The 20,187-nt window shown below is 44.6% G+C and overlaps 1 protein-coding gene across 1 annotated transcript; it reads right to left on the bottom strand.

Moving 5' to 3' along the window:
* Positions 1-6,226: 6,226 nt before the first annotated feature.
* On the bottom strand, positions 6,227-15,471 carry T265_03330 (hypothetical protein; the record flags this gene model as incomplete). Its single annotated transcript, XM_009167791.1, has 4 exons — positions 6,227-6,318; positions 6,512-6,718; positions 10,996-11,177; positions 15,398-15,471. The coding sequence occupies 4 exons, from the start codon at positions 15,469-15,471 to the stop codon at positions 6,227-6,229; spliced, it is 555 nt and encodes a 184-aa protein (XP_009166055.1).
* Between the last annotated feature and the right edge of the window lie 4,716 nt (positions 15,472-20,187).

Genomic DNA, 20,187 nt, shown 5'->3' with positions numbered 1-20,187 from the left:
CACAGAATAATATAATTACGCCAAGACAGGAGGACGAGTGTTCAAACGAGGGTGGTGTGTGGATTCTACAAATTTTGCAACCAGCTATAGCTGAATAACAAGACGGCACTGACTTCGTTTACCTGAGTGGGATGTGTTGATATTTGTGTACGACAGAGATAACCTCTATAAAGGGGTGTTCGTTAGGCTACCAACCTTAATAGGGATGTTCACATGCGATAGTCATCATGTTGATATCGCAAGTTGCGTTACCCGTGTTAATACTGTTAATGGCGCGAATGGCTATCCCCAGTTAGGACCAGGGCATTTTTTTGTAAATGGTTTTTGTTTGAAAGAGATTCTGTATCTCATGGCAAACTACTCCGAAGAACACCCCTTCTCAGAAGCAACTCTACCGTGTGTAAACAATTCTTGTCGGTCCCTGTATATTCACCATTGAATCCTCTTCAGTAGGAATGCTTGTCCGCCTAGATGAACAAGTATAAGTCTGAGCAAGTCTCATTTTATAATCTCCCGGTAAAGACGAATCCGAAGTGATGAGACCACGACAGGCATTTGAAAGTACACGGTCAGCTATTGGCTAGTTCCCGGGTCCCACCGCCTTTCCATCAGTTGAGCAAAATTTTTGACGAATGATTCAATTTCCTCCCTGTTGAATGGAGACGGCCATAGGACTTCTAATACGCCTCACCGGGCAACAAGTACCATGTCAGCATCACGTCATTGGCTTTGAATAAAGAGATAATGAAAAAAGACTACTTCTCTGTCCACGAATGTATCCGACATAGTATTCAGGCTGTGGTACCAGTCGATGATGAGCCGAAGATGAGCACAAACTTAACTGCAAATTCTTTCAGGGGTGTGACGATAACGTTAATGAATATCTCTGCGAACAGCTGATGTCATTCGTACAGTCATTCTGCATATTGTGCAACATTGAACCAGTCTTTAGGTCTGTGAGTCCCCTTTGGCGAAGTGTTCCCGTTCTGGCTACTATTGGCGTATGGAGAAATCGTTCACGCCAACAGAACTGTCAAAATAAACTGTGAAATCGGCTGAGTAGGTGTCCTGGCTACTAATCCTGGCTAGTGACAGAAGAGAGAGAGAGAGAGAGAGAGAGAGAGAGAGAGAGAGAGACAGTATGAGCCGCATGATACCACTCCAAACTCTCCTATCAACCAGTTTACGCATCACGTACGTAACGATTCGGACTTGGCCATTACTCACAAAAAGGTTTAAGTTAGACACTACGTCTTCCTTGGACAGGACGATTCGATTTTGCATTGTGTTTTTCAGTTAAAATTTACAATTTGATTCTCCAACACTGATCTATGGGTTCATTTAATTGTTCGTAATATGTGACATTCTGTGCTTCATAAGAGCTTACGAAATGAGATCATGCAATACAACCGAGATATAACCAGGAACCCATCCAGCTAGTTTCGAAGCAAGGCATCTAGTGCATGTTCTGACAGTTTCGATGGTATACAGGATTCCCGTATCCGCCAGTGCCAAGGATAATGATAGTGTTATGTGAAGATCGACTGGGGCAAACGAACATTCTGTCGGCACTTTGAACTAAATTCATCTGTGAACAATAATCAAGGAGGGAAGAGTGAAAGCAAAAACACTACGACTCCAGCACGTCGAACACATACCAACTGCGGTTACCGTACCAAGACGATATTGATCGTAGATTCAGTGGACAGAACTCCGTCGCATGACGTATTAAAATATGGATATAAATAAGTTGAACAAGGGTAGGAAAAACAAAAGAGAACCGGCGTTTCAGACACGAGTCCCAAACCCAAGTATGTCTAGAGCTACCGCAGTTGGAAATGATTTAGGCTAGGAGATTTTGTTCCGATTGAATACCCACTCGAAGGATAACTATACAGCTTAAGGACGTCAGAGATAACAAAATCTTGACCGAAAATAAATCACTGGTTGTTGAGTCCTCTGTTGCTATGTCGATATCCGACCACTGTTCAGATAGTACACCGAATAACCATGTGAATGCATCACCGACGCACAGAATTTCCACCAAGTCGTATGGCCACGCAATTCAACAAAATGTGACATTACCTCTGAACCAATTCTTTCACATGTCTGTTTCTGAAAGTCCTAGCAGAATATATTTCACTACTATGATATACAATCCTGCACTGGGGGGGGGGGCGAAAAAACAAGGCCGACTTACATATACAATCCTGCACTGGGGGGGGGGTCGAAAAAGCAAGGTTCACCGACTTACAGGCGGAGCCGGAAAATGCGACTCAATCGGTGTATGGTATGAATTTTAGCCCATATTGATATGAATGCCCACATCGATCTACATTTGATTGGTGTTCTGCTGCTCAGTGACCCAGATTATGAGTTAGTGGAATCAAACAGAAATCGAACAAACACTGATCACTTAGACGTTATTACTGTTGGCAAAAATACGCGCATTATATTGTTCAGCATAAACACCCACCAGAGACCTGGGTCTAAAAAGTACGAAAATCCAAGTAGAGTTAGATCCAATTAACCACCCCACCCCCATCCCCAAACCACTGTCCTTGGACGAACACAGGTGAACGAAATCTGTGAACGACCCCAAGAGGAATTTTTCATTAAGGTGTCCTAGACTGAAGAAGCAAGGACGAAAAAATCCGGGTTCATCATAAAGTCGAACCCCTCCCCCCTTAACCAGTCTATCGTAAATCTTAGTCATCCCCATCAACCAACAAACAGGAACATCAGACTGAACACCCAGCACTGATCACGTCACTAGTCATAAGGAAACTCACGGATTGGCTCCCCGACTGCCTTAAAACCCAATCAGCCTACTTACTTACTCACTTGGCCCTTGTGTCAAAAGCGAAGCGTTGCCCAGCAATAAATCCACCGATTGTTTACCAAAGCCCTCTGGAACGATGAAATCCTGATGTTTGTTTGATGTGTGAATAACCCAAGAACGTCCGAAATTTAATGGGAACCACTAGTTCCTTCAAAAAATGGCTTTCCGAAAGGCCGCCGAGGCTACGGGCCACAAAAGACGACTATCGAATGAATGTTCAAACAGCCAATCGGTGAGCACTGACGATGCTCGAGTGCTCATGCGCAGTCTAGAGGTAATGCCAATCAGTCGCTCAATATCGACCGCACAATCACGACTCAAGATCGAAGGTACACTTTAAATACTGTGACGCTCGCTAATTTTGCACTTACTTTTTCCCAACGAAGTTGTAGCAATCGTGTTGGGTGAGTCATTTTCGTCACTAAAGTTATGCACTAACAGCGCAAAAGCTTACATCTGCAGCAGTTCCCAAAGTCATCTGAATGGTTTCATCACTCATACTGACGATGTTCCGTTATATTCTTGCAGTTTTCTCGCTTCAAACATTTTAACGAAAGTAGTCAATGGTTAGTTGATTTTAGCTGGGTGTAGGACTCTGCCATGCCAATCCACCAACTTTAAAACGCTTCTTTTTTCCAAATGTGTACATTTCAGAGCTAGCCTGGTAGAGCCTTGAAATCAAACAGCATTAGTTGGACTCAGTAGGTGTGTTACATAACAGGTCTAACGGCAACTAGGATATCCAGTGGTAACTAAAAACAATGTATACCGGTTATATTATCCGGCAAGAAAAAAATAATCCAATAACTTTGTTGGTAGGATATCCGCTCAAACAATTAACTTAGCTTCATTTCTGTAAAGAATTGTTATTCAAGTATAAGATGGCCTCATCGGTTAACAGGTTTGGAAACAGCCAGAAACTTGTCAACCTCCCAGAATGGGCTACTGCAATTCCTGCAAGCTTAAAAACCTTCATAATCATTTATCGATTATTTTGTAGTCTATCATGTTGGAAGGTGTGGCATATATTCCTTCCGAATTTCTATTCTGTTTTGTGTGAAGCTTCATTCAAAACAATTATCCTGCCTGTGTTGTCTACCCTTTCATTGCATAGCTATTTTGGCAAAGGTTCCAGAACGTGCCTTTCCGTTGCTGGCCACACCTCACCGACAATTGTATTGAGCCAGAACGCTGTCCCATCACCATTGTTACGGCGATACTCATACAACATTACTCTCTGTACCCGGTTGCCCAGTGCTTGGTAGAAAAGGGCTCGTCTTAGGTACTAGACGCTGTCGTGTCTCTACCGTCTTCAGTGCTACGACTGTATCAGTTTTGTTTTACGACACACAGATGCATCGTTCATGCCGCCGGTGTTTCGCAATCCGCTGGAGTAGCCCAGTGGGCGAGACCATCGAGCATTGTTAGAATTCACCAGCTGTCTTTTGATCCAGAGAGCAATTGCTATCACTCAGATGATTTCCCTCAGCCGTTGTCACAGATGGTTTATTGAAATGGGCTGAATTCGTATTTGGACTGATGAAAACGTGGGTGCCAACCCAAGTTTCAAAGCAGGCGTTAGAGGTTTCTGCTATTAGGCAACCTGTAGGCTTTCAGGTTATTCCGAGGTGTCCACAGTGCTGCGTATGAGTTGAGCGCACCTGTGATTTTTGTCCAGAAAAACCCAGTGAATTTCAGAAAGAGCCGTAAGTCTTAAAAAAACCGAACTCCAGAGAGATTCATTTGGGTCCCACGCAAAAACCAAGTTGGTTTGCAAATGAGTGTATTTCTCGAAAACAGTCCAATTTGGGTTCAAGTAGAACATAAGGTTGACGGAAACTCGGGGAGCCCGAAGTGGAAGGGCAAAACCGGTCGTGGGCTGTCGAAGAGTTTTCAACAACCTTGTGAGTAGTTTCCTCTTTGAAAAAGATTCAGTCCTGTTATTTCCCTCAATACATGTTATCCATCAGTGTACGACTGCGTGCACTTGGTCATGTTACCCGAATACAATTCCCTCACATTCTGTCGAGAGATACGGTTGTCTGGCATCCAATAGTTGGTCTACTGGACATCTGGGTATACTTGTGATAAAAAACGGCTGGCGTTCCGTAAACTACCAATCAAACGAAACTGGAGCAGTTCTCTGAAATTCTCTGCTCCGATTCCACTGTACACCCTCGGTGCAGGTTATCTGACTATGGAGCAACGGGACTTTGATCGATCTCCAAACACCATTACCAGTAAAACAAAACATACCACCAAACTGCCTATTCTAGCAGTCAAACGACCCACACAACATTCTTCCACTGTCCTTCACCGTGTCCCCATTTAGTTTTATCGTGGCGTAATTATTCAGCTGGCTGCGATGCATTCTACAACTTATTCGTGCATCGCGGGTGGCGCATGCGCCGTCATTAGATTTCATTCACCCCCGTCTGCACCGTGGGTGTTCGAAAAATTTAGGCTCGCCTACGCACAGGCGAAGGGGGTGGGAAGCCGGAAAATGCGACTCAACTGATTTATCCATGCCGTACCAGTTGAAAGCAAATTATTAGGCACTAGACTTGATTCTCGGGGTCGAAATGCCGACCAATCGATCGTTCTACTGTCAATCCACGAGCTCACCCACGCTTTTGCGCACAACTGTGACAGATAGTGAATGCGTACGGGCTGCGGGAAGCTTGGTGGGTGGTTTGAGTTTACATACCCCCTCTATACTCACTTGTGTGGATGAAAAATGGCTCCCGTGGAGGTGGTTGTGAACTGTTCGATTAATGTGAGGCTGTGTGAGATCGGATAAAAAATCGATGCAGCTAGGCCCGGGGAGCTTTAACCTCATGCGCTAGCGGAATCTGATAAGCGGATTAACGATCACCCTAAAATAACCAGAATATTAACTGAGGATCATTGGTCCTTAATTCACTTCAGTTTTGCAACCACAGGCTAGCTACAAATGCATGTTGTTTTGGATAACCATGAAATTTTGACGCTTACCTTTGGTGTTCGACATATCTACTGGTTCGGTATTCACAACCCCGCTAGTTTTATGAGTTTGAGTTCCTTCTGAGGTCGTACGCCGTGGGGCAAGGAATGCCCCGGAAGTTTGTAAACATAATACGTTCTTTGTATTCTCTGAACAGACTTGTGTATCAAGCTACAGTACGGGCTGTTTTGTTGTATGGCTGTGAGACTTGGCCTATTCGAGCAGCGGACCTGAGACGTCTTCAGGTGTTCGACAATCGTTGTCTCAGAACCATAGCTCGTGTGGGTTGGTGTCAGCGAATCCGTAACGAGGCAGTTAGAAAGCGTGTTTTCGGTTGTGTAACAGGTACTTCCATTGAAGAATGTTTTCAGCACCAGAAGCTGCGTTGGTTGGGACATGTGTCACGTATGCCGAACCATCGTTTGCCGAAGAGAGTACTGTTTTCCATGCCCAATTCGGAGTGGCGTAAACAGAGAGGGGCCCACCCCATGACCTGGCAGAGGAGTATTAAGGAGATCATGCTTGGGTGCTGTCGGTGCTACTCGCCTTCCAGGATGGGGACCGCGTGATCCTCACTGTGCCTGGTTGGAGACACTACAATATATGGCTGCTAACCGATGTCAGTGGCGTTCTTGTTGTCAGTTTCTATCCAGATTGCCTGAGTGAATGTCTAGAGGTGTAGACACCTCGGAATGATTGTGTTAAGCTAGCACTAAGTCCCTCCCCCATCCACTTTATTCTTTTCTTCACAATAAGGATTTCAGATAAATCACGGTTGTACGGCAGTGAAGCATCGGTATTGAACACTGATATCATGCTGTCGATGATGATGATGATCATGATCATGATGATGATGATGATGGTGATGATGATGATGAGGTCGTACGCAGAGGCTGGACCGAATGGTTGAGTGTGCGACAGCGTTTTTGTTTACCTCATATCATTCTGACAGGAAGAACAACCACAAGGTATAAATTTGGAATCGATTGAGAAGTCATGGTTCTAGAAGGGCGTGGTAAAAGCGACCAGCCGCCTATCAAACTCTTCTGAAATGAAAGACCACAAGTTAACTTCAGTCAACTTACCATTAACACATGGATAGCCAGGACCACAGCCTCTACAAATATGGCTAAGTATGACCAAAAAAGTGAAACCTGATAGTTTCAATAAGTTAATGTAAGAGAAACTCCTTCTGTTGACGAAACTCGGGCTAAAGACCATTCCGTGAACGAAAAACTCACAACAAGGTTCTGCCCCTTATCGGGGGGTGGTGGTCTCTGGTGCGTGTTTATGCTGAACAATGGAATGTGTTTTTGCCAAAAGTAATAACGTGTATGTGGCCAGTGTTTCTGCTGTTTCTGTTTGATTCCACATACTCATAATATGTGTTACTGAGCAGCTGAACACCAATCAAATGCAGGTGGATTTGAGCATTCATATCAATATGGGCTAAAACCCATACCATACATCGACCGAGTCGCATTTTCCTGCTTTCTGACTCCTTCGCCTGTAACTCGGTGAACCTTACTTTTTCGAACACCCACCGTGCAGACGGGGATGGGTGGGGGCTAATGGGGGTGCCACTGGCACCCACGGTTTACTAGTAAAATGGAGAAGGCATTGCCGTGATAAAACAAGATGGGACACGATGAAGTTCGTTGGGAGTATTGTGTGTTGTTGTTGTGATTGTGGCTGGGGGGTGTCGGGTTTACACTGTTGCTAAATCATTGTTTCGGCTGCAGTACTCATAAGGAATATAAGCGGGACCATAATTTATTGTTTTTGAACCAGTGCGCTGAGCCCTGTGTGTAACCGGCTGAGCGTGCTGTGTACCGTGTACATCCAGCGACTATCACCAGTGGTGACAGCTCTGGTGACACCTCATGAGGCTGCTCAGCTGATAGCTCACACCTGTGAAATCATGTGGACACATCCGAACACTCCAATTCTGCGTTATATGTGAAGGTTAGCCTGATGATTTATGGACACATTGAACATACACTGGCTGTGAGGGACCCTAGCGCGAAAGCAGCACGCTGATCGGATTAGGTCCAAAATGTTGTGTTCAAAAAGTGGGGACAGCGACCACATCGGTGAAGAAGGGAACATAGCGTCAAATAACAAACAGGCAATCGATTGTGATTAAAGCGATGACGTCGCGAACAACGTCTCTTCCTCCCATGATTTGCACCGTGTGCATCCAACCCACGTTCTGAACATCGTAGAGCGCTTTGTTCAGTCAGCACAGCAACTAGAGTCACGTAGTGGACGTGGGTTGGTATCTTGTCTGCCTGTCAGCGCCAGGCGACTTACAGCCACGACCGTTTTTATCGGTTTGTGTGCGGACGCACGCGATCCGCATGCCTACCTACAATTCGACCATCAGGTTAATGCAGACTGGTGTTATTTCAAGCTTTTTTTCTCCTATCCCCCTTTTGATTGATGGAAGGACTGTGAAGGTGTATTCGTGAGCGAATTTTTCGTCGGAGTGGGAGATCTACTGAAGGGTGGCCATCAGTCGACACTGGTGCGGCGAGCAAGACCAAAACCAAGAAAGTCCACTTAAAAACTATTGATTGTTTGGCTCTTCTGAGGCGAACAACGTCTCTTCCTCCCATGATTTGCACCGTGTGCATCCAACCCACGTTCTGAACATCGTAGAGCGCTTTGTTCAGTCAGCACAGCAACTAGAGTCACGTAGTGGACGTGGGTTGGTATCTTGTCTGCCTGTCAGCGCCAGGCGACTTACAGCCACGACCGTTTTTATCGGTTTGTGTGCGGACGCACGCGATCCGCATGCCTACCTACAATTCGACCATCAGGTTAATGCAGACTGGTGTTATTTCAAGCTTTTTTTCTCCTATCCCCCTTTTGATTGATGGAAGGACTGTGAAGGTGTATTCGTGAGCGAATTTTTCGTCGGAGTGGGAGATCTACTGAAGGGTGGCCATCAGTCGACACTGGTGCGGCGAGCAAGACCAAAACCAAGAAAGTCCACTTAAAAACTATTGATTGTTTGCCGAGCTCTTCTGAGACTATGACTACTTAACCGGTTCCAAACTTTTTTCAATTGCTTGAAAAAACAAGACCCGTCTAATGTAGCCTGTAGTTTGAGTGCTCTGGGAATATCTTCTTTAACCAATTGCATGAATTGTTCGTTCGAGACCCGATTATCCCATTGTTTTACAGAAATAATTAGAATTCAGCCGAAGCACATTGTTTCATCTGCATCGAACGCTGCGACTACGGATGAAATTTCACTGACTGTAGCATCTGTGCCAATGTAAACAATTGGATGGATTTCAAACCCATTGATTGAACATTATTCGCGGACACACGCCAATCCATTCACAGGGCCAGACGAACACGGATGAAGCCTTAGCTACGTTTTATCGTGCGAGCGTATTGGATGCACTGGACCCTGTGGATCTTACTGTGGGCATCTTCAGGATATTTAAGAGGCTTACAATGGTCTGAGAAAACTCTACCAAAAGTGAAAGATTTTAAGAGGTCAAAAAGTTGGAAAATACCAAGAGAACTAATATCTTGGAAGAGCTTCCAGTGCATTTTCCGGCCAAGCGTGAATCACAACTAAAAATGATAAGTATCGGGATCCAGTGATAAATTATCCTTGCGCATGGCGGTCTTCACTCGCTGCAGTTAGCTGGCCAGCTAATGTCTTGTAAACGCTTCACCATGGACCATAGTAGTTGTCTATCGCTCGCTGGATAGCTCCACTTTTCAGTGGGTTAATTTCCATGTGGTACGCAAGACGAATCACACCAAAGGCTCTGCATTAATCTCCTGAGCAGGTAGTGGAAAGTGACTCAAAGAGCCAGTGGTGATGTTATGTACCTGTGATCGGTTCACTTGAACCTGAAAGAAAAATCCTCACTAAATACTGACGCCCGCTTCCCACATCGCTGTGACAGGTAGTAAAGGTCGTGTTTGTTTTACCGGACCCCTTCCAGCAGCAGGATGACGAGGTCGAACAAAATCCAGTTGGATTCTTCAACGGCTCTATAGTACGAAGTCTTCTGATGGTATGTTGCATGGACGGAACGATACGGAAACCGGAAAATTATAGTGGACCAGGGTGGATGGGCTAACCACCAAACTTACTCAATACTAAGCTATTTTCAGTCGAGGTTTCTTCTGGGGAGTTAAGCCAATATAAGCCGAAAAACCCAAAAGCACTAAACAGCTGTTTAGTCCTTATTAGGCGCCATCGCACCTCCCGAATTTTCAGGGTGTTTAGAACTCGCGAAATCACGTTAAGCGGCTCGAGGCCATCCATCAGTCGAATGCACATAAAACTAGGCAGCAAGTTCTTACCAATTGCTACAAACTCCCCTTAACTTACTTGACCACTTTACTGAAACTATTCTGAGGCGTTGGTTACGAAACTTTTTTCAAGTTGTGTTGTCAAACGGCAGTTCACCATTTAAAGTCATATTCGATATAGTAACAAGCCGAGTAAGTGTGAAACAACATGCAACAGCTCACAGAAACAGCCGTGGTAACCGTTTTATTACACTATATGTTCGGACATTCGAAATGGATCCGAAAAAGTCGGAGGGCTGGCTAGTCCTATATATGTAACAGGAATTAGCTCGACGGTTACCTCTTTTTCATTCAGTAAGACAACCTGGATGTGAGAAAATTTTGAAAGGGAATTTCGAAGATGATAAATATCCAATTCAGTAGTGAAGCTTTTCAAGACATTCACAAATCCATTCTCGGCTCATACTATTACTCGGAGGATTACAGAGGCCGCGTACTAGACAAAGGCGAATGAATGACCGCATCTGATATGTGAGGAAGCATACTTAGGCAACATAACAAACAAGCGCGTAGCAACTTGGATGAGAACAATTGATTAAAGCCTATGAACAACAGGTTTCTATAGTTCCGTGCTCTTAATTCACAAGTATGCGTTATCTGGCGTGTTAAGGATATACGGCCTCCAGTGATGCGGTATCTGGTCAGATAGGTATTGAGATCCCATAAGAACATAGAACCTAAGAAATTGGAACATAAGATTGACGGAAACTCGGGACTGCACCGAACTTGGATGAGAACAATTGATTAAAGCCTATGAACAACAGGTTTCTATAGTTCCGTGCTCTTAATTCACAAGTATGCGTTATCTGGCGTGTTAAGGATATACGGCCTCCAGTGATGCGGTATCTGGTCAGATAGGTATTGAGATCCCATAAGAACATAGAACCTAAGAAATTGGAACATAAGATTGACGGAAACTCGGGGACTGCACCGACCTGATGAGCCCCAAGTAGGGCGAAACCGGCCGAGGGCTGTCGAAGAGTTTTCAGCAATCTTGTGAGTAGTTTCCTTTATGAAAACGTAGAACCCACTTTCTTCCTGTTGCTAATGCTGGATGGCTGATGTGCACACTGTAGACAACAACAAAGCAGGCAGGTGGAGCACTATTCGGATGACGGATACACCGATCGGTACCCACAAAAAACCATTTGGTGATGATGACGTATTCTATGGCACGATTTGAGCCCAATCTCTTCTACCAGAAATATGAAGGATTACCTCAAGGCAAAATAGCTGTCCGATGCAACACTAAGAAGTAAAGAAGACACCTCCGTATTCAACTAAAATGGGGTAGGACGAGCTGATGCCCTCAAGACTTTCCAGTATAAGGACTGCTGACATGTGGAGGTTTCATGTTTTCCTAGATAGATAAAGTTAAATGATGATTCAAGGTTGAAACTCTTAGTAATAAGTAGATATAAAAGTGAAACGATTCCAGTTATTCAGCAGAAACAGATTAATCAAGGTGACAACTTCAGCCGTATTCAGTATACTGAACACATTCCTGCCATGGCGCTCCAAGCAAGCGGGTGAATTTTGACCAAAAATCGATGAATCTTAATGGCTTAAAAAACAGTAAGGTGGCTGTGCTACGATTGAACATGCAACAGCGACTGCCAAATGAGGGGAAGGCGAATCTTTCTAATACGCTCTGGTTATGTAATGCTTACTACGTGTGAGGTGTACTTTCACGACCCAATAACTGAACATCTCCGAGAAGCTGACATCCATGCCTAGCCATGGTGTTGAGAAGAACGAATGGAAATCCAGCTGACATCGAATCCAATCTCTTTACGTCCATCGCATAACTTTCATCCCGGCCTGCTGTTAAATGCAGATGCACATTTGCCAAATCACATGCTCGTTTACTAGCAAAAAAAGGCTCGGAGTTAACGCACTGCGCCAAGAGTGAGCTTTGGCTCAGACGTTGAACAACACTGTCTGTGGGACTTTGCACCGAGATATTCAGATGAGATGGGAGTGTGGAACAAAGTGTCTGTAGGTGAGCTTTGATCTTTCTAGCACATTTCTGATGTTATTCGAAGCCATTTTGTTCGCCTTATCGGCTATAGCGAATTGTGAAATGGCCGCGTTTCGTCACCACATCGATTGATGAGGAAACGTTTCAAGAAAGATTGCCAAATTTAGTGAACAATCTGACCACTAACTAAGTCTCGATTGACGGCCTAATCATACCTGAATCCAGCCATTGTGTTGACCGATAAACTCAGAAAATCTGTTCACTCGCCCGATAAAGAACTGATCTATTTGCGTTGATAGTAATGTAACAATCACCAGAGTCGCTTTGAATCGGATAGCCCCGTTGAAATGCCGGCTAACTAAAGTAAGTCACCACAGGTACTGCAGATTTCGTCCTCTACTGAAACCAACTGAGGGGATCGACAGAAATTAACTCATACCTGAATCCAGCCATTGTGTTGACCGATAAACTCAGAAAATCTGTTCACTCGCCCGATAAAGAACTGATCTATTTGCGTTGATAGTAATGTAACAATCACCAGAGTCGCTTTGAATCGGATAGCCCCGTTGAAATGCCGGCTAACTAAAGTAAGTCACCACAGGTACTGCAGATTTCGTCCTCTACTGAAACCAACTGAGGGGATCGACCAGAAATTAACTCCTCCTAGAGGCGATCCGTCCTCAGGAGGAACTAAAGTAAAACAAGAAATACGTTTTTCGGGTATAGGAAGAGTTTCCCGTCACTCCACGAAGAGCGCACAATATTTGTCACGCATTATCCAAAAGTAAGTTTGTGCTGTCCACTGTGGAGTAAGGTGTTTCCTCAGATAACCAGTACACCTATATTTATGGAGACAGAGATGCTGCCTGTGCCCAAGGATGGATGTTTTAGAAAAGATCATCCCTAGAAATCGCACGCTCCGGTCGTACAGCAGTTCACCATGGCCGCTGACGCAACGTCCAATAAGGTCAAAATGCTTCTAAAAATCAGAGGTCTGTTGCTAGTCAGAAGGCACCTTCTGTGAGAAGTAGCAGTAAGAGTTAGAATTGCATGCTCTGCTTCCCGTACTTCACGTTTAATTCGGCCCCCACAGCCTTGTCAAACCCTCAGGTCGAAGGCTTGGATGGGGGACCCCCGTTGTAGGCTCGCACATAATACGGACTGTAAAACACCAGCTACGTGAAAGCTCCTCTCTGTGAGGATAAAGGAGACAGGGGTGGAGGACTTGGATTGAAAATAACCCCAGCTCTATACTTGGTGAGACCCAGCTTGCTCTTCTTTCACCTTTTACCGGGGTAGAACTACATGTGGTATCGCATTCTTAGTTGCAGATCACATGCGTCAGAGAATAACTGATGAACCGAGCTGCATCAACTTGCAAATGACTTCAGCTGTCAAGAATAAACTTTTTCACACTTGCTAGCGTCCAAGCTCCTACATTGTCGTTCAGATAAGGAAAAGGACGATTTCTACAACCAGCTTTCGGGTTCAGGTCAGCTTTGCACCTTCAGGTGAATCCTTTTTCTGTTGAAAATTTTCGCTTCTCACACTGGCAAGGATTGTGAAATCTGGAAGAATATAATGAGTCCAGTTGAAAACACATCAATGAACGAAAACCGTGGGAGATCGCTTCCACTGTTTACAACATCTAAACCTTCCATAATTGTAGGCACATGGTTCAATACAGGGTAGACATCACTTCCAACGTGAGCCCATCCAAGAGTTGGACACAGACACCTGGTCAACTATATCGTTGTGTGGCAAAGAAACCTTTTTTGTACTTATGCATATCGGAACACGTACCGTACGTCATCCGCCAGTCATTTGTGCTGGATCTAGAAAACTGACGAATCAGGAAACTGCAGTAAAGTCTTGTGAAGTCCAAACGCAAAGGCTGGTTAAAAACTATACCACAAATGCACCAGAAAACCAACAGATCCGGATACCAACACACATCCAGGCATTTGCGGTGGATACAAATGAACTAAAGCATTGGTTTGATGAGAATGACTCATCTTTGTACAGCGTGGTTCAAGAGAAGATCTAACAGACAACAAAGCCCGAGAGTAGCTTAGAAGCTCAAGGACCAGGCTTCCTCAACACCCGCGGAAAACAGGCGAGTCGAAGAGTTCCAGCCGTAAGTGGATCGCTGTTTGCATGAAGACTTCTTTACAGGTGAATTCCTCTTCAACTGACGGGAGGTAAACAAACTGATGAGAAAAATTTAAAAACTCTGCCTTCGAAGATGGACCAAAACAGTGCGATTCCGTATGATATTCTACTGTCTAATGAGGCGCGTGCTGCAGCCTCTAACAAAGAATAAATTTGAAAATGGAGAATTCATCATCTTGAGCCCCAAGAAGAACGAAACCGATCGTGGGCTCTCGAAGAGTTTTCAGCGACCTTGTGAGTAGTTTCCTTTATGAAAAATATATTGCGATACCTCAAATATCGTGCCGACTGAAACATGACGCGGCCTGTGTGCAGCACATTCAGTTGTAGAATATCATAAACGAGGAATCCTATTTAGTCTCTCGTGAAGGCCAAACTGATTTGCAAATGGGTGTATTTCTCGAAAATTCATCATATTCAAGGATTAATCTACATTCTACTGTGACAGCGAAAACAACACAAGGAGCTGTTTCTGCTCACACATCTGCTTTCCATTTGCGAATAGCGATGACATCAGCAAACTTTTGAACTACGTTTCTATTATCATCGTAATAGTCTTAGACAGTAACACCAGTTGATGGCATTGGCACTTTACTACCCTACAGCCATATCAATTTATTTGAATAAGCCTTATAATGAAAAAAAGAATGATGGGACATGGAGGGGGGACCTGGGGCTAGCCTACAACAAACATCAGAGGTGCCTACGTCTACTTTGTGTCAGAAAATTTAGATGGAAAATCAAGGAATCAACACCACTGTCATCTGTTAGCCACCGTCTTAACCAGTGTTCTCAGCCAGAATAGGGAGGGTGTCGTATCGTGGGTGGCCGTCCATTGGTTACGCCCGCACTAAGCCTGCCAGACTATGCGACAAGGAGTAGACAGAGATCCCTGGACACGGCTGTATCGTACAGAGCTTCTGCGTAAATATATAGGATGACTAAATGGCCTAATATGGTCGTCCACTTGTTTGTTCTGCACAGCCAATGGCGGTGTTCCGGTCGTGAACACTTTCAGCCCCAATCCACTGGTCTTACGTTGCTAAGCCGTGTTTGGTGGGCTCAGCCAACGCACCTGCTATCCGAAACGTGTTGTGCCGATTGGGACCTTGGGGATGCGTCACTCTGTGCACATGTGCTTTTTTTCATGTCTGGGCGCGTCCTGACAGAGGGTCATCTGGACCTGGAAGGCGAATTGCACCAGCGGCACCTGAAATTTTTGTAATATCGTTCATTCTACGCTACCGTATCAACTTCTGTCCACCCTCAGTTTTCCGCTACCCCAAATTAGGCACCGAAATGGTGTTCATTTCTGCAGAGCTAACCCGATATGTCTAGCACAAGGCCCTGCCAGTTGAGCTTGCAATCTTGGATGTACTCCTTGACTGAGTACCGTCTGCTTCACCAGAGGCCCGTCTGTTGATCATCTTATAGCTAAATTGCTGGTTTTAGCCAACTCCAGCTACATTTCTGAGACATTCGTGGTCAAAGGCCTGAATATGTCTCATATATCCTGCTTGAAGTGGTCAAGCCTCGTAGATGTACAAGAATACAGCTCACTTTGCAGTTTCATATACGCTTCCTCTGTCTTTCTCTTGCCGAAAGTGGCCTAAAATGGTAAAAGCAAGTATGGCCTTGGAAATTTGACCGTCGCATTACTGTCAAAGCTAATATAACTTCAGAGATACGTTTAGTATCCCAGAACTTTCAGTATCACTCCCTGAATTCTCGAGAGAATATTTAAAAAAAATACGTCCGGCAGCATGAGGTTGCACTTTTTAGGTCCGAAGCAGGTGCCGAAGAGCTGGATTCCCTTGGTCAGTTTTTCTAGCAATACCTATGCTGCATTCTCTTCTTCAAAAGTGGGAACCAGTTCTCCTATGTATTTCGAATTGTCGCTCCGGGAGATCTAAACACCGAATACTGAGAGTTTGCTCCACTGCTTCATCAATGAAAAAAGTAAGAAAGGAATGGTGGGAGTGGACGTCATTTTTTGCACATCACTCCTCGTAGGATGCCTCCTGGAGAGCTCTCATGCTCTCTCACGTTCTCATGCGCTCACAGGTACGTGAATGTACAACGGGTTCCACGAGCATGTTGAAAAGAAAACCAACCAGTCGACAAAATCGACCGCACTCTTAGAGCTAAGGAACACCAAATTTGTAAGGTGCCTATACGCAAGCCTTTGCTCTTACACTTGATGCACTCTGAAGATCTGGTCCACACAATTTCCTCCCGGCTGGATTCCTGTATGATATGATCTCTTCCTTATTCTTCCTCGTAAGAAGATGTGAAATGAGCGACTCAAAGGGTCTGGTTATGACGGGAATCACTGCTAGCACCCTTTTTGAAAATGGACATCACAGTGGACTCAACTCCAGCTGGTTTGGAGGACCACTTTCGTCTAGATATAGGCAAATTATTTGAACAAGTACCGACTGAGGATTTCACCTCCATGTTTAAACAGAAGCATACCAATGAAAGGAAGAAGGCTTTCACTGCGGAGTTATTTACTGAAATATGACAACTGAACAGTTACAGACTATTGGATAGGGAAGTAAAACTCTCATATGCATCCTGTTTACAAAAACTGAATATCCATCCTCTCTTTGAACGCGTCTTCTTCTTTTTTATGGATATTCACTGACTGTTGCTCAAATCCAAGCAAATGCGACAAAGCGACTCCACAAATTCCGTAATAGATCTCACTTTTCAAGAGACGCAAAGCGGACTTACGAGAAAACATGCTACTCGCATTCCTCCCCCATCAGTAGTGTCAACTTTACACCAGTAACTCCATAATGCTTGTAAGACGAAAAGCATTTATTTATTTCCGAGGCCGCAGGGTTCAGAGTTGCGTTGCGAGTCGGGAACTCGTCTGAGCAACCGAAGGTCACAAGTTGAATTGATCTTGAAAGTGTTCACCCGAACGATTCAAACGCTTTTACTTTATAGAACTAGACGAGTTGTTGTTTCGCTCAGCGGAGACCTCTTTCGGCCTGTTTAGCGTATCAGCTGGAACAGTTTACACACGTTCAGAGTTTCCCACCTCATCCATCTCCCCAGCTTTCTGGACTCCGCAAGCTTCCGCAACCGCGCAGATGCTCTTTCCCACCTGTAGTCTGATAGTTTGCCATCGCTACGCTCCACTTCAATCAAATTTCCCAGCTCAGCGAACATACGAACGACCATCAAGGTGCACGTTTAGTACGAGCGCAAACCAGCGAAGAACCAAAGAAGCGATACCCCTGCGAACTACTAACGGATGTACCGCCCAATTTAGCTCTGGTGTCACAATCCTAAGAAAATTCAAGGAACGCAAAAATGAAGTGTTTGAAATTATTTTCAAAAGGGCTGCTAGTGTCCTTGTGGAAGACAAAGTCCACTGGGCTGCTAAATTTGCAGCTAATTCTCAAATATCGAAGGCGATAGTTTGTGTCAGGGGCGATGGTTTCGCTCCATTTGGAAGTTATACTTTGCCGGTGTCTGCCACAGTCTAATTCCGGAGACCACCAAACCTACAAATTGTGCTGGAATCTTACAGGTTTAGCCGTAACTTCACACGAAGTTGATGAAGTTGGATTTACTGTTCAAGAATACGAAGAAATCCCCACCTTCGAGTGCGATTCCGGTTATCGTCGAGAAAGGTTTTGTTCGTATTTTTCTGACAGAGTGGAGAAAAGTTTGTAATGTCTCAGTGATATTGAGGAATCTGCAGTGTATGGTAGCCTACAGAAATATGATATAAGGAAAAATGTGTTGCCTCTACAAGTGACTGTAAGCCGATAAAGTCCCAGTTTGTTGCTCTCTAGAATCTTCAGTCTCCAATTCTTACTTCAGATCATTCTGGTCACATGCACCCATTCGGTTATTTCATGCCTTAGACAACAATAAGTTACCGAGGTCTACAAGTGCCAGTAAGTGTTGGGTCATCTGTCGAGTATATTTGCCCCGAAATATTACCTCCTAGTGTCAAGGCGTTCTGGCATCTTCGACAACAATTAATTTAACAGGGGTCTTAAGCTCGCATTCAGGAATCTGAGGGCGACCAGATATCAAGTTAAAATATCCTGAGAGGTTAGTCGTCCTCGTGTTCAAAAATGGTGCGCGAACCGGCTATTGCTACCATAGGATTATAATTCCCATACCAATCACACGATAGTTACCGGCTTCTCTTATTTTACAACGCTTTTGCTCGGAGACGCGCTTTCGAAAGCACCAAACAGGATTTCAACCTGTTCCTATCTTTGCATTACGTCATGTGCCTGAGCCGTGCCACGCGTACCGCCGACAAACACTCGCAGATTTAGCAGACTTTAAGGAAGTCTTCGACTCGGCAAATAGATTATCTTTTCGAATATTCTTGTCCAAGTGGAAATACCCTTGAGTGTTTTTTTAAGTATTCTTCGTGATCTTTATTCAGGGTTGGGTTAGAGTGCACAGTGAAATGTCCAGGAGCACCTTGACAACTGGTGGATTTCGTTAGGATTTCTCCATATCTCATTTTTGTCCACTTTTGTCATCAAAGTAATCAGCGAGAGCACATCCAGAGCCGTGAATCACCTCTGGAGAGAGGCCAATGGATTTGTACTATGTGGATAGCATAGTTTTGTTGTTCGATCATTATTTGTCCGCACCCCGTACCTCAGACAGAATATCGGGGGTGATCCTATGTTCCAGTACACGTATTGTGCCTGCATGTGCGAAGTCCTTCATTGACATTTTCCAGTTTCCTTGTACTACTCTGAAACATCAGAATGGAGAGCTTGAGTTTGTTGGTCGGTTTACCTATCATGCTAGCTTCAGAAGGTATGACTGCAACGTAGTAGACGAAATTAAGGCACGGATACTCAAGGCGCGTGAAGCGACTTTTATAGCCTAGGGATCGAATTTCGCCGAAGCTAAAGGGTAAGGTATACGGGCAACTGTAACGGCCATCTTACACTATGGTCGCGAGAATAGGCCTCCCTGAACAGAGGACCCTAGGCATCTTAAACTGCCTGATCACCGATGCCTCCGCAACATAGAAAGGTTAAGCTGGCTGCAGTGAGTTTGCAGCGATGTGGCGTGTAATCTTTTACTTAGTTATGAATCCAATTCTTTGGAGCAGCAGATTAAACCTATCAGGATAAGGTAGTTCCGGCATGCATTGCGTGTGCCCAACCAACGTCCACCGAAGAAACTCTTGTCTTCAACTCTCGACGAATGTTTGCTTAAGGTTTCAAGGGAACAGGTCACGACATGTCAACGCGAAGTGAAAACGGCCACAGACAAACTGAGTGCTACGGATTTTCGGGCCTTCGTGGCTGGGGCTTGTAGGTGATCGGAAAATCCTCAGAATATGGCGCATAACCAATCCCAGTGGTATGCATGTTTTGATTGCTTAGCTAAAGTTGGCTTGTCGTTGTGCCCTGGACTTATGTCAGCAGAAGTCCGCAAAGGACGTCGGGTTGGCTCCCCTGATGGCGCCTTACTTCGAGATGGCGTTCGGATAGGTTCATGTCAGTATTGTCCAAAGCTGTGGGCCCTTATTCCTGATAGCTTTTCTTTTGAACACAGAACTTCGTAAGAATTCCCTTCTCTTCTCTTTTCTTTCCATCCTTTACTGAATGTTTCTTCCCTAGTAGATGTATGGCAGTTAAGCACCAGTTGGTGCTACTAATGTATTGCTGTCAATAATGATGATATACTGAGAGGACTTCCACTCTTCAGTTCTCATGCCAGAGTTTGAATTCACCTCAAAATCGAGTCACCTTCAGGTTTATATCGAGTTATATATTGAAAAATTCCATAACGTACGGCTAAACTTCTGTGACCCTTAGTAAGTTTCGATGCCTTGCTTGTCAAACAGAAGACAAGGCTTGT

The sequence above is a fragment of the Opisthorchis viverrini genome (genome assembly GCF_000715545.1).
Source record: "Opisthorchis viverrini unplaced genomic scaffold opera_v5_46, whole genome shotgun sequence".
Taxonomy (NCBI): domain Eukaryota; kingdom Metazoa; phylum Platyhelminthes; class Trematoda; order Opisthorchiida; family Opisthorchiidae; genus Opisthorchis; species Opisthorchis viverrini.
This window is presented reverse-complemented; position numbering and strand designations above follow the sequence as displayed.